General features: G+C 31.6%; 1 protein-coding gene across 1 annotated transcript in view; it reads left to right on the top strand.

Moving 5' to 3' along the window:
* Positions 1 to 16,550, top strand: part of LOC143255650 (ribonuclease H2 subunit A) — a 51,507-nt gene that overhangs the window by 7,927 nt on the left and 27,030 nt on the right. Inside the window, exons 2-3 of the mRNA XM_076511647.1 lie at positions 1,231 to 1,302; positions 11,862 to 11,988. Coding sequence (XP_076367762.1) covers positions 1,231 to 1,302; positions 11,862 to 11,988 — 199 coding nt within the window. The remainder of the gene's footprint in view (positions 1 to 1,230; positions 1,303 to 11,861; positions 11,989 to 16,550) is intronic.

Below are 16,550 nucleotides of genomic sequence, written 5' to 3'. Positions count from 1 at the left end.
ACTAAACTGCACATTGGTCATAGTTTTTAACTCATCATATTCTTTTATCTGGAACTGATGTACCAATGTGTTGTCTGTGTAACACTCAGGTCACAATAAACCACATTTTACTACCTTGCTGTCATCATTACTCAACGATGGCACCATGTTCTATTCCAAGGTTTATCCATAACATTAGACAGTGTTATTGGTGATGGTGACACTGTCCACCTTGGTAGTGTTTTTAGTTTTTTAATTTATACATTACACCTTTTTAATGTGGCTCCCTTTTAAAAATCACAGTTCATCTAGTTCAATTTGAAATGAGAAAATGGCTGAAACATGAAATAACTCAGAACCAGGACTGGAGAGGACAACTTCAGGTGACTGACCCTGGTTTTAAACTTATCTGTTAGTCTTCCTGGCAAGTTATGATAATTACAATTATGCTACAGAAAGTCCTTTACAACTTTAATTACTGTAGTGTTTTTCTTACTGCTGTAGACTGAATGTAAACATTGGTTTTAATGCTATTTGTTTTTTTAAAACTTTGTTTTGTTTACCTTAATTAACTTTTATGAATTTTACTAAATTTAATTTTAACTTTTTACTGGATATTTGGTACAGATAGCCTATCTGCTTTTGCCATAAAACACCGTATCATCCAACCAACTAACCTTTGACAGAACAACTTTTGTTTTATCCCTTTTAAAATTAACTTCACTCTTATGTTCTCTGACTAGTCTTATTTTTTGTGTGACTTTACTTTTTCTCTCTATTTTTGTTTGTCTCATCACTATTATTCATGCATCTGTCACTTAAGCCTTCTGGAAATCTCTCTAGCCTTGATATCAATGGATTGAACACACCATTCAATAACTTTGAGATCAATTAATTACAAATGCAAAATAATTAATAATACTACCTACACTAAAAGTCTTATGTTGTTAGAGATACCTTTAAGAATTTGCATATATTTATAGATAATAGAACAAAAAATGCTAAATCAAATGTGATATATTAAAACAGGTCTTATGTGCCTTTTTTATATGGTTTATGAGATAGATCTTAGCTTAGTGGTTACCACTTCAGTGGGTTGTTTGTGTGAATTACTAATTTGCAGTACATGCACACTTTGTCTCTCAGTTGTGATAGAAGCTAGGTATATATATAATTTTTTTTCCATTGAGGTAATGTTTTTAGGTGTTTCTATTTATAAAACTTGTTATATATATATATATATTTTTTTAGGGCCAATGGTGTATGGAGGAGCCTACTGTCCAATGTCATGCATCAAAGAGTTGGAAAAACTTGGTGTTACAGGTTTGTGATAATGTATGTAGAATTAAAATTGTAACCAATATTTTGTCATGGAATTTTCTTGTGGTTTTAATTATATCTATATCACTGAATAAATTTCCACTTTTTATAGTTTGATAAGAATCTAAATATTTCATCATTAATTTCATTAGTTAGGTGATAGCTCCAGAATCTGTTTTTATATCTGATTTTTGTCGTTGCAGACACAGTCTTTCCGATATGGTGTGTTACCTATTCTAACATAAATAGCTATTCTTATTATTTTGCTGCCTATATGTAAAAATTTTATGAATGCCACAAGCCTTTTATCTTTCTTCACTTGGAATTGAATGATTCCAATGTGTCTTTCATGCAGTTCATCATGTGACAATCCTCCACCAATAATAGTGCTACATACTCTCTTGATTCATGTGACTCATATTTAATTCTACTGTAATATCACTTCATATTTTTGCAGAAAATGGAAGCACCAGTTTATAGTGGGGAGGACGGGTGGGAAGTGTGAGGAGGTAAGTACCTATAGGAAATACATTTTCAGTACTCCTTGTTATGTATTGTTTAATTAGGCTCCATAAGTGTACATTATTGATAACTAGGTTAAATATTTTATTCAATTAAGCTTAATAAGTGCCTGTTATTTTTAGTTTACACATAGTCCTTTTTATGGGTTTATTAAACTTTACTGTTATTTCTTCAACATAGGACATCACATCCATATGTGTATTTCATTACACAATTTCTTAACATATTTACTGTAATGATTAAACTATAAAAAAAGACAAAAATGAAATATACTTTACCATTAATTTTATTTAATCTGTACTTTATGCTCCTTGCTACAATTTTAATTTATAATTTGTACTTATTACCATAATTTTGTTTGTGAGTGTCCCTGGCATCTGGGGCTCCACCCTGCCTGTTCCCAGTATTGCTTGTCTTCCTCCAATTATGGCAGAACCCATTTTCATGCCACCTAGATTTTGTCAATTTTTCTCCATCTTTTCATGGAGTGCCTTCCAGATATTTTCTGCAGAATGTGTCAGACTTATTTAAGTTATTTTTTTTTTACATGTTTCCTCCCCTTACTTCCCTACTTTCCCTGTGATTTTTCCCTTCTTCCCCAACCCATGGGATTTAGAATATGATGTAGTTGGTTTTTTCTTCCTTGTATCCTTCTTCCCATCTTCACTTTCTGGTGTTTTTACTCCTGTTCTGCAACTTTCTTTTCTTGCATGTCTACCCTGGCATAATTTGGAGGTACTTTGTCTGTTGAGCACTAGGACTACATCTTGTATGTTCATCTACCATTCCCTGCTTTGCACAACTGTTTCTTTCTTGTCTGAGTACCATCGTTCATGTGTTGCCATCCCTCACTCTTTTTATGAGACTGTGACTTGGTAAGTTACCTTTTTATATATACCTCTTTTGTTTCCATGTCCATCTCTGTCTTACTGGATCCTGCTCTGTAACGAGTGGTACCTGACCAAGTATTCTTTAAATGGTCCAATTTGTATTGATAAGCCATGTTAACTTTCCTTTTATAATTTCATGGCTACAAAGCACTTGAGAGATGAGGTGTTCTACAAGATTGCTTTTAGGTTTATCTTTACGACAGAATTGCTTCATAAATCTGCATGTTATTGACTGTACTCACTCATGGAATACCTGAGTAAAGCAGAAAGGAACAGCTGTCCATCTCTGACATGTCTTATATTGAATAAACTGGTATGATCTGCTTTACAAAATTGGGTTTTGTAGTCACTCATTGTACTATTTCAGGTGTTGACATTCTTTTGGAATGACCACCATCTATTATATACCTCCCCTTCTTCTAGTGGTGTTAGAGAGCTCTTACCACTTTTCATCTCCAAGCTGCAGGGGTGGTGGATCATGGAGGAATCCTCCTGAATGTGATAATGAAACAAAAACAAATAATAACAATTATAAAATTATTTAGTAGAGAATAGGGTGTTTTTCTACTGATGGAGATGGGATATCTTCCACTGTTTAACAGTGGAATGAGCCATCAGAATTGCAGTTGACCTCTTTGGGATCCCTCATCTTACCCCCACATGAATGTCAGTTCCCAGTGGCTGGGATTTGGACTTAGAGTAGAACAAGTCAACAAAAGTTTTCACACTCATATTACAGATGTTTATATTCCTCTCTCGATTATATGTCATTAGTGTTGTTGGTCAAGGTGGAGGTACTTGGTAGTTACGGTTCTTTCCCTTCCACTATATCTTATTTCGAGGATATTATTGAGATTGAGTTGGTTCCAGTCAGTTAACTTTTGATGGAGTTGATTTTTATTACATAAACATCTTTTTGATACCAAATGTAGAGTTCATGAATTGACATCTCACTTTATATTGCTAACATCTACCCTGTTCAGGAGATTTTGCCAGTCTCTTGAAATTGAAATGAAGTTGGTATGATTCTCTTTCTTACCCCTGGCAGATGGCTCAGTTTTTGATTGTAATTGACTTGCCATTAATATGATTTTCTTTCCTTCCTCCACATGGATGTCAGTACCCAGTGGCATGAGTTTTGGATGTAATTTACATGCTTTGTTTGGTCTGTTATTCACTAGCCACTCTACACCTAGTGCACATCCATTTCTGTTATTTACTTTTATATTTTGTTGTGAATATTGCATGGTTTAGATCACTATTCAGCCATAGTTCTCTCCAACTTAGATGCAATCCTCTGTTTTTCCACCTGTATATAACACATCTTTCTACCATGGGCAAAGACTATACCTGGTTCAGAAGTAGTGTGGTTTCTCATATCAGATCTTTGATCGTCTCATCTTAGGGAGTATCCTTCAGAAAATTTTTAAGAATGCTTTTTTCCCCCACATCAGTCCCTCTGCCTATTCAGTGTGAGATTCTAGCTATTTAAGTGAGTGGAGGTAATGTACCATATCAGAAGTTATACTTTTTTCTCCTATACTGAAAATGTAGTTCTGATAGGCACTTACCTCCTTTGCATATTTTTTTCTCTTCTCTGGAAACTGGTGCTTCAATTTTGTGAAAATTCAGTGATACTGCAACAGAATTAAATAAAGGAAGTCACATGTATAGAGAGAATGTGCTGCACGAAAGATACATTGGAATCAAGCAATTCCAAGTGAGAAAAGATAAAATGCTTAAACCTGCATAAAAACATTTTTGCATATAGAGAGCAGCACTGAACTAGAATGGATATTTGTATGAGAGGAGGTTAGTATTTATTGAAAGTACCTTTTTAGCATAGAAAAATTATAACTTCTCTTTTTATATTTTCAAAGATTTTTCAATTAATTACCATTCCTGGTGGATTGACTTAATTTATTGAGGTTATACCTTGGTTCAATATGCCCAGACACATTTAAAATTTTTCTGATTTAAGCTTTTTTAAGGATTTTATGGGGGTCAAAGGTCATGGTTACAACAATTAAGATTAAAATTTTAATAAATATAAATTTTTGTATGCCAAATACATTGACTTATAAAAAATTGGATTTATATGTTTTGAGTCTCTTTTTTTTTTTTTCTTTTCCTTTTTTAGAGGAGTCAGAGCTTAGAAAAACATATGTTGGACTTATTGGTTAATTACTTTGAAGTACTTTGACAAATTCACATGAGATTTGATACTAAAATACTTTTCCACAAGACAAAACAAAACTGGTAGGTTTTCCAATTTTTAGTAACTATATAGAGGTCAGGATGACACAAGAAGCATAATTGAAAGTTTTTTGACAGTTACTTTTGTTTTACATTATAATTTATCTTGAACGAGCTTTCTATTTATTATGTTGTCTTATAATTTGAAATAGCCTACAATTGAATTAAAGTGTAATTTAAATTTAAAAGTTAATTAAATGTCTAAGTATCAAATTTATGATATTTAGTAACAAGATTGATACACAGATTTTTATCTTAACACAAATATTTTAATATAAAAACAATAATACAGTTTGCAATAACAGTTATTACAAACAAAACTTGTAAAACTTTCACACAATACCGAGTCTTCTATCTGGTCTGGAACTGAATATTTTATCGACAGTTTATGATGAGTGAATTAGTTTTGAGTTGGCATCAGTACAGTTCACTTAATGGGTAGTTTCACTGCTGAAGTTACACAGTGTCTTCATAGAAATACTAACATTCAACAATAATCCTCTGAAGTTAGAGTGTGTAATGTTCAAAATCTGTCAATGTTTCTGGTCAAATATCTGTAGTTTCCTGATTAATAAGTTGATCACAGTTATAGTTTCTGAGGTTTATCATATCCCAACTGTAGCACAGCAACAACATGTATTGTCTCTTTGCATTTTACAATGGCTACCTTTAATAATCATTATGCGATATTTTCAAAACTTAAATTTCAGATGTCAACAATACTGGCAATTACTTGGGTTTACATACACATATTGCACATTGTTGATTCTTACACTTGAATTTTCTACAAATTTGGGAATAGGTTAGGTGGGAATTTTGCAATGCACATTTAACAGTACAAGTTATATGCATTTCTAAAGATATATTTAACTAAAACAAACATTGATATTAAAATATATAATAATAAAATCATAATACTCATCTCTATTTCAGCTAATTTACATGGAATTTGTTAGAGAAATATTTTTTTCACAATTCCTGTAGATGTACATACAAAAATATGAGATGTTGTAGAGAGGGAAGAAGAAAAGATTAATTAAACCCATAATTTTCAGGGGTTTGATCTGTTATGTTATATAGCCTTGTTTTGACAAATTTGCATGTAGTTAGTTTCAAAAATATTTTTCTACAGCTAACACTCACTGATAAACAAAAATTTTGGACTTGTCCATTCGTGCTCCACCTCTGAGGTGAGCCTTAGAGGATGATGCATCTTCTGTGCAGTTCTATCTGGAGAGTAAGGTTACTTATATTTTATAAATGCAATCCACTTCTGTGTAGTGGGACTATGGAATTGCTATTGTGCTTCAATTTCTCTGGAATTATATTTGGGGGATATTGTTGTGCATATCTATAAATAAGTATGCTTCACCTGTATGTGATGGGTCTCAGAGGGTGATATTGCACACAGCTTCTGTGTAGTTCTATTCAAAGTGTGAAGTTGCTTAGATTTTACTGAAGCAATGCACTTCTGTGCAGTGAGACCTGGAGGTTGCTATTGTGCTCCAGCCCTTCTATGATCCTATCCAAAGGGTGATGTTGCTTTGGAAAAGATCTGTTATACTGCAGTTCACCCTTTTGATTGGGATCCCTCATCTTACCATCACCTGAATATTGGTTTCTAGTTAGTGGTTTTGGAATAGAGCTGGTTTAATTGTCACTCATTTATACTTTAAGATATTCACCTCTGCCTGCAGTGGTTTGAGAAGGTTGAGTTTCTGCTCATTTTCTGTGTGTTCCATGTGAAGGGTGTGTTTGCTATATATTTCTGGAGGTGATTGATTTTCATGCAGTAGAACCCAGAGGATGGTGTTACACTTTGGTCTGTGCAGACTCATCCAGAGGATAAAATTGATTGAGGCAATGGTTTTTTCTCTTGTGCTTCACTTCAGGGTGTTTTCACTGTCTGAGGCTGATGTTGCACAGTGGGGTGTTTGTCTATTTGAGTTTTATGACTTACCATATTTGGTTGTCAGGTTTATGAATATGTGGTTAGTTGAGGAGTTGCACACATGTGCCCCTTTCATAGATTGGTTTGCACAGTACACACTGGTGCCTTGCCCAGTCTACTTGTTGGGGCACAATCATTTTAGCTTTTCCCACATTCCTAGTTGTAGATAGTTCTTCCGTAGTCTGTCTTATGTTAAATTGAAATTCTAGTTTGCTGTTGTTTAAATTCAACTCAACTGGTTATCTTTTCCTTTTTAGTTGCAATCCTCCCACTTTCCATTCTGAATGCAGAACATACCTACAAAAGCAGTGGGGTTTCCAACATCTGCTCCTCTCCAAACAGGGATCATCATTCATGGGTGTTCTTTGGATACTTTTTTAAGGATAGTTATTTCTTTCCCTTGCACCAGTTCCACCATCTATTCAGTGTGTTATTTCAGCTGTATGTATGAGAAATACTAATTTATTGTATTGGAAGGTTGTTTTTTCCCTACACTGAAAATAGATTTCTGATAAGAACATACAGACTTTCTCTCACTCTTTCCACCATTTCTCCTCACGGAAAGTGGGTGCTTTTTTTTTCCTGCCTTATCTCAAAAAGGTAGTTCAGAAAAATTTAATGGTATCACATGCATCAGTAAGGTGTGTTGCATTCAGTTAATGGAGGGTTGTCAAATAAGACAAACCACATGGGATACATGTGAACATTTTTTGCATATAGAAGGCACCACTGAGTAAGAACATCTACACAAGTACCTATCAGGAATCTATTTCTAGTGTATAAATTTTTTTCTTTTTGTGTATATTATTGCTGTTACTAGAGGGCTAGATATTTTTGAATTTTTCTGTAGCATGTTATAAATTTGTATTTTTTCAGATACTGAAGTTAAATGAGTGAAAAGCAAGTAAGTTGGTGAAAGTAAAAGTGAAAAAAAATTAAGTTAGAACGTGTGATTGTCAGTTTATCCATAATAGGCAACTTCTAAAGTGAAATAATCACAACTTGTATTGAAATATCAGATAGTGAAGGATAATTTGTCTTGTCAATTGTGTAATAAAGTAGTGCCCCAGCCTGTGTGGAGTTTCAACATATAAGAGAATTATTTAAAGCTCCTGATACAGCTGTGGTAACCACCATTGTAATGAGTTTTTTTTTTTTTTTGTACATACATTTGAGTTGTTTTGAATGTTATTTTAAAACAAGTGGATTGTGTTGCTGTCCATTTTTTCTTGAACATTATTGCCAACAATTTGCACATGTTTACTGTAAAGAATCTCAAATCATATAAAATCCTGACAGTTAACTTTGTTGAATTACTTTTTATTTAATAGATTTGGAACTGCAATGATTTCTTTATTATCACACTGCAGGAACATCCTTTACTGCACATGCTATTAGGGTTTTAATGACTTAAATTCAAATATAATTAAACTACTTTTTGTTTGTTATACCAATTAGTATAGTACTCAATTGTAGTTAACAATCCTTATTTTACTAGTATACAAGTTTTAAGTTCTTAATTTTATAAGAAAATATTTAAAAAAATTCATAAAATTTTGTGATTTTTTTTTTCCTCTAAGGAGTTTCTCTTCTCTAATTACTTCACCATTGTTTCAATACGTATGACATTTATTAATTTATACATTGTAAAATTGTCATCATCTAGATGAACTACAGTTTTTATACCCTTCAATTTTGTTTGGTTAACTCAACTAGAAAATCAGAACCATTTTGCCACATCCACTGGTCACACCCTCTCATTCAGGATTTGTTAATGGTTTTCTCTTATGTTTAATAATATTGTATATATAACCTGTAGAAAGCCATTTCTTTTATTTATCAAATGACATCATATTACATTGTTTTGTCAACAAAGAATATTCGCTTTCTTGTATGAATTTTGTTCTCATGGGAAACATATCAACTAACATGGATGAATTTGTAATGGCTCTTGTTGCATACTTAAAAAGCCAGAATAATTGTGATGGCTGTGGAATGCTGTTTGCTTTCTGCATGTTATTATTGTGTTATTTCATGTATTATTTAATTCAATAAAAATTAATATGATGCATAACTACCATTAATATAAAATGTAGGATTAAATGTTGTCAGTTGTCAACAGCAAAATAAAGAAGACCTGGGTATGTAATTTATTTCTTGTTTATCATGTGTATTTATTTATTGCAAAAGTAACTGAAATGTATAAATGGGAGTCTTGGTTAGTTGAAGTTAGATAAGGTTACATAAGTAATAAACTATAATAATATTTCACAAGACATGCACACAAGCAGCTAGGACTAGTTCTTGGATAATGTAATTTGAAAGCATAATTCAAGATCCAGGTTGGTAAATGGTGTAACTAGCAATTAGATAAAGTTCAAAGGATAATTTAAAAAAATTGGAAGTCTGGAACTATTTTTCACATTGAGTCCTAAATCTAACTGTTTTTAGAATTTTTATGCCATACTCGGTACTTGTATGTTTTTTTAGGAATGAAGCACTACAGTTGCACAAGATATCACTTATTTTGCCCCACTTTATTTTTCTTCTTTCTCTCAAATCAATCAATCAGTGCATGTGTTTAAACTAAAATGAAACCAAAGGTAGTTAGTTCAGGCAATACTGTGAACTCATTGGATATTATGTGATATTTAGCATGCACTAATTTCTGTGAAAGTAAATAAATACATGTAGCCATAATCCCCTTTTCTCAGTTAAACAGTAGTGATGTGGTTAGCACACCTGGCTCCTGAACTTTTGGATTGGCTTCTAGATGTGAAAATATTTGTCAAGGCTTAGTTTAACCCCTCTTCCCTTGAACTTTGTTTTATTTATTATGCTTTATTAAACAGACACTACTCAAACAGTAAAACATATCTCAAGTTCAAATGTGCTTCACTTCCTTTGCTTGTCACTATATTAGGTAAGGAATGGTGATGGCTTGTGTACTGTTCATTTCAACTACAAGAAATTAACACCAAGAATTTAGAAACTAAGACTAGTTTCCAGCAAAAGAGCACTGAGGAATTTTACTGTAGATTTGGACTTGTACAGATCATGTTAGCTCATTACTAAACTCCAGTTAAAGGTACATGATCTTGTGTAAAGCATAGTTGGTTGTATTAGCAACACGTACTGTGATAAAGATTACATTTTTGCCATGTTTCCTAAATCTTCATTAGATCTAAAGAACAACAAAAAACAGAAAAAATGACACAAAAGGTTACATGGCTTAGGAATGACACACATATCATGAAGGCATTTTCTTTTGGTAAAATAAGTGTTGCATGAAAGCAACATTTCACAACTGACTGTTTTAAGATAGATTTGTTGGTTTAGTTCATAGTGACAAAATCTTGACAATACTTTGTGGAAGGGGATGGTGTTAATGCTTTTCAAACATTGCACCTTTTAAAAAACCAAGGGAAAAGGAAAACAAATTGAGACAGAGAGAAGAAAAAAATATCTCAAATTATTATTGTTCTAACATCATTTGGAATACATATATATATACAACTTCTCTACAACAGTTATTAACGTCTATACTATGTAGAGGAATGGATAAGTAAGGTTTCAGCATTTGTACCTCTCAAACCAGGGCACAACATAATGCATATTGTTACCCATGGAACATACCATGTTAAGTAGTCCCAAAATTATTATTTTATTTTATGTTCTTGTTTACATAATTCTGGTCCATAACCAATAAATATAAGTATATATATTTATTACCTTTAATGTTAAATTTCCTATCTCTAATATTCTCATCCTACCACTAGAAAAAATATTTTTTCAGAAAGTTATCCTTTATAATTTTAAATATAGTAATAAAACCTTCCTTAGATGATCATCTCCATTGTTCAAAACAGATCCAAGTTTTTCTTTCCAGCCCAAATTTCCAGAGTGTTAATATTTTTTCTATAATAAGGGGAACATTATGGAAGATAATTTATATACAGTTTTTGGAACTCTTTATTAGGTTTTCATTATAACTAAATTAAACCAAGAGATATGTTATTTTTCTATAAACTCTCACTACACCACCTATGTTTTTTCCTAAGGGTTTTGTGAAGTTTTTGGTTATATTATGTCTTTTTGCCAAATCACATTTTCAAAAACATACTACTTTTCATAGTGATCTTAAGAAGAAGGAAGTTTAGCCTCAGAAATACAGCTAAATTTTTGTATAATGAAAAAAATATCATTAATAAAAACAATAACTTAAAAAAGTTTGCTGACCAAAGCCAATGCATAAGAAAATGATTGTTAAACTAAAACAATAATTGATCACCAACCTATTAACAGAGAATAGTCCTAAAGCTGAAAAGGATTGTACAAAATGAAAATTGCTTATATTGTAACACCTGCTATATGAACTTATAGCATATGCCTTAAGTACTTTGTCAGTGAAATGCTCGTATAAATAAATATAAAAAATATAAACATGTTGTTAGGAAATGCAGAAAATTGTAAACACATGAAAAAATGTGAATTCTCCCATCAAAAAAAAAAAATCTTTATTATGCAGTATATAGTGAGTATATATATGTATGTTTTGGATTAATTTTATATCTGTTAAAATGTGTTTTATTAACACACTAATTTAAGACCATGCAAAAGCATTTAGAATATTATGTAAATTTATTAGATATACATGAAAGTTAACTTGAGAGTTGTTGATTTTATGGTGTGAATAAGATGCTTCATAGTAAATAGTGATATTTTTTATTTACTATACTGTTATAAACAATTTGAAAGAAATTAGAGGAAAAATGCTTATCAGTGCTTTTTTGCTTTCCATACATTTTTAAAGGTACAGAGTGTGTTTACTGTGTGTACTTAATGAGGTTATGTGAACTTAATTAGTATTCTGAAATCCAAAATGCTTAAACATTAATGTCTGGTAAAATTTACATTTGTGCATGATCATACTCTGGTAACAGATTCAAAAGCTTTGACAGAAGAAAAGAGGGAAGAACTTTTTGAACTAATCAACAAGTCAAGTGAGTTTGTGGGTTGGATTATAGAAGTGCATTCCCCAACAACAATCAGCAACAGTATGCTACGCAGGCAAGTTATTGAATACCTATTTAGCATACTTTCTGTATATGTATATATATTTTGTAATACACTGAACACCAGTTCTTGATTTCTAACACTTGTGCTTTTAAAATAATTTACTTGTACAAATGAGAGCTTATAATCTGAAGTTTGTGTGCTTTTGAAATTTGTTAGTTTTGTACAGAGTAGACCTGCCAAGGTTAGTGACTACTTTATTATCATGTTTGTCTGTGTATCAACTAAAATATAAAATTTGTAACTCATTTAATTTTTAGAAACATTCTTCATTTAGATTTCATGTACTGGGAACCAATTTGTTGGGTAAAGTTTTTATTATTTCTACTACATGAAGATGGATAGATTCAAAATTAACATTTTTCAGAACATAATTATTGAAATGCTTTTTGCATAGGCACATACATATATGAAATTAATTGTTTTTTAACACATTTTATTCTTACTGTTAAATTGAAACATACCTTTAGAATACTTGACTACCTGCACATATCATTTTTGTACATAATTACAAATTCACTCAGTTATTAGTAATAACAGTGCTCAAAGAAGTTAATTAGCATCTTTCTTTTGTGATGACATTTGTATATCTATACGGAGGTTAAGTATGTTATATTAAAATGAATTTGGAACCTTACCATACTGTTAGTCTGTGCCATCATGTCTGATCATGCTTTATCAGTTGCACCTTAAAGTAGCACTGTAGCTTAGTTTCCATTGCAGAAGGCTGTTCTAAAGCTATAATCTTCAAAGCATAGCATTTCTTCCATCAAGCTTTCCATAATTCATATTATATGAGGAAAATTGGTTCCCAGCACCCTTTTCTCCACTGACATAGACACTACATATACTGATCAGAATGTCTTTGCAAGGAATAATTTAATACCCATTTTGATGTGACATGTTAAATATGTAACTGTTTCAATGTTAAGTATAGTACAAGTATTAAATTTAATTATTTTTAGAAGATATTATTTATTGCAAGTTTATTAATACAACTATGTATGAATTGACAGTTGTATTGTTGCATCATGTCACTAGAATCTTAGTTTTTCTTGTTTTAATCATATGCTCATGTGCTGTATCATAACATCTTGTGGTGTGTGAAAATTTCTAGGTCTCTGTAGGACTGTAATTACATGTTCATAATTTAGTTGAAGATAGAAAGTTAGTTAGATGAAGACTATATTTAGAGATTTAGCTGTAAAGAGTGTAGAATGGGAATTTTTAAAGTGAAATTATCACAGATTTATTGTAACAACAGAGTGTAGAAGAATAATTTGTTTTATCAATTGTGTTCTAAATTAACTGAACCAGCCTATGTGGACTTTGACAAAAAGAGAATTATTTACAGCTCTAGTTACAACTGTGGTAATTAGATGTGTAAGAAACATTTGTATATATATTTGCCTTGTTTTTTATAATATATTATTTGGAAACAAGTGGACTATGCTGTTTGTTTATTGTTGAAACTTATAACCAATGAGTCACAGACACTTATTGTAAAGAACCTAACCAATACATACATACATAACCTGACAATACTTAATCCTCTGCACATTTATAAAACAAGTTTTTAACCTTATTCCATCAGCTTACTAAACCTTGATTTCAGATGTTATTTAGTATAGATTAAAATATTTCTCAAAGCAACTTGAAGTTACTTTAAATTGTAAGAAGTATGATTTGTTTTGTAATCTGGAGGCTTGTTTCTCATTGAGGTTGTGACAACCATTGTTTAAGGAGTTGAGTTCTCTCATGCATATTGAGCCTCTTTCTCCCATCTTCTTGGCTAACATTCTGTTTTCCCAATTTGAACGTGATCTAAGTGACAATTTTAACCAATTGTTCCCCCCTTCAGGATTTGCTCTAACTACTGCTTTATATGGAGGAAAAAATCCTCACCCTTCTAATTTCTATTTTTTTTAAACATGATTTTGTAGGTGTGTGGTTCTTCTTTCCTGTCTTTCATTTTGTCCTATTCTTAACAAACAAATTCCATACTCAAGATTACTTTGTCTTTCTTCCTTTGCTTGATATTAGTCTATGCAGACTTGTTTTTTAGAAACTTGAGCATCCATATTCACATGGTTGGTCATCCATGCCTACTTCACTTTTTTGTCCTAGCTTACATCCATCCTACATTTCCAATAGTTGATTACAAATAACTGAAGTATTTTGTGTCATTGGGGATAAGACCCCCTTCTGTTTCACTTTCTAGTGCCCAATTTTCAACTCTGTTTCTTTCTTACTACCTTCCTACTTTAATTTTTGTCCCTACACCTTACTTTTGAAGCCCTTCTTTGTGCTGTGGAAGGGATTTCTGGAGAGATTTTCACCACTTGAGTTTTTGCTATTGCATTTGCTTTATCCTTTTTGCTTGGGATTCTGACCTAGCAAATGTTCACCTGCCTCATTGTTATCTCTGTAATTTTGCTGAGCTCTATTGTTTTGGGGTGTTCCTTAATGGTCTGGCATCAGTTTGTATTGTATACTTTAGTTTATTGTCTTTATTAACTTTGCCCTTCTGTTTCTGGGTCTGCTCAGTCCAGGTCTCTACTTCCCATTCCAATTTCTTGACATTTTTTTTTTCTTCCTGTCCTTCCATCTCATGACATCAGGGCCATTGTTCATGTTATTGTGACTATACTGTCAGGTCTTTCTCATTGGGAAAAAACTGCCTCACTTTACTGGTATTTGGTCTTGGTTTGGCTGATAGATGGATTCTTCAGGATCTTATCCTTTTCTATTTCTTCTTGTCCCTCTCCACCTTTTTTGTTTCTTTTTACCTCCTTCTGATCCTGTTTATCTTCAAAGTTCAATAGTGTGGTCACAGATCTCTTGGCCAAGAATACTATCAAGAGAGTATTTACTATTGCTCTGGAATATTACTTTTGTTTCTCTGTGGTTGCCAAGAAGTTTGGAGATCAGAGTTTGGTAATCAACCTGTTGTCTCTCAATGAGTTTAACCATTTTGCAACATGTCATGTGTCAAAGGCATTGTCATTGCATTTGTTGACTTGCATTCAAAATTATATTGAACTACTATTTTATAAGTTTGGAACCAAATTATAGATTATAATTCAAACAACTTTGATATTATATGAGTTAATTTCTTATTTAAAAGTAAATATTAAAAGAATTCACCTAAATAAAGATTTGAATGACTCATGGTATGTTGAATGCAACATCAGTTAAAATTAGATGTTTGTGATATCAGAATACTAAGTCTGTAGTTTTGTATGAATTAGGAACTCAAATTACCAATATTGACAAGCTAGAATGTAAAATAAGAGCCTTGTATCTTTTTATTTTGCTGAAATATAGTTTATGTACTGAAAGATATCCAGTGGCCCTGCTCACCTCTTTCTGTTTTTAGAAATGGTATTATATACTCATACTAATTATGTGAATAACCAGTCAACAGCTCCAAATGTCCCCCTGTTGCTTTCCTTAGCCAATTTAACCTGTGAAAGGCTATCATTCTTTCAATCAATGATTTCAAGGAGGTTGGTTGTATCTTTAGCCTACTCAAAGTTTCATATTTTTTAAAATCTAAATAAATATTAGTTACTAAGCTCAATAAATGATAGTGGAATATCATAGTATCATTGTAGGTATTTATGATTTGCTTGGTGATTCAATTGTATATATGTAAAACTTAAAATAAATTTTGCTTGATATCCTTTACATGTGAAATTTTAAAAAGCTTAGCAACCTATCTTCAGCAACAGCCTAGTTCAAAGGTCCTAGCTAGAAGAGATAATTGTTTGCTTTATTTCTTTATTTATTGTTCTATGTATTTAAAAAAAAACTTAATTTATTTCTTAATAGCAATATATATATAATATGTAAAGATACTGTATAATACAAAATACTAGTCCACTTAAACACAGCCAAGATTGGGTCAGTTTTATATTGGATATGTTAACATGATTGCATGTACACCATGTGAATGCAAATTATATAATGTTAGTTAGGCATGGCTAGAAGGTCAATAAAATGAAAATAATAAGCATATATAAATATGTATTATTATGAGACTTAACTTACTTGTACTAAATATTTGTATTCTCATGTTATGATATGTAGTCAAGTCATATTAGCACAAAACACACAATTTAGAGTTATTTTCTAATTTTTTTATGATGGTTATGAGGTTGATTGGTTGACAGGCCCCACATAGGGGAGAGAAAATAACATAAAATATGAAATCTTACTGAAAAAGAACGTTTTAAATGTATTTCGGAGGTTTTAGATATTATGCAAATAATATTTGAGATTTTTGAGACAAATAATAGTTTTTAATCATAACATAAAACCACTTTGCACTTGGACTAACAACCCAACAGATTCTTTAGTAAAAATATTTCATTAAAAAAAATTGATTTTTTGTCTACAAAATACTTGTAATCTTTACTCAAAGTCTGCCAGATGTTGTGAAGGTGCACATATTGTATGAAAAGTTATAGGATAAATACTTAATGTGTGTAAATGTGTATATGAACTTTTGTACTATTTTGCAAGCCCTTTGTGAAAGGGTTAATGTTGTCCTG

This window comes from Tachypleus tridentatus, chromosome 7 (assembly GCF_004210375.1).
Source record: "Tachypleus tridentatus isolate NWPU-2018 chromosome 7, ASM421037v1, whole genome shotgun sequence".
Taxonomy (NCBI): Eukaryota; Metazoa; Arthropoda; class Merostomata; order Xiphosura; family Limulidae; genus Tachypleus; species Tachypleus tridentatus.
The sequence above is the reverse complement of the archived record's forward strand: the minus strand, read 5'-3'. Positions and strand labels throughout refer to the sequence as shown.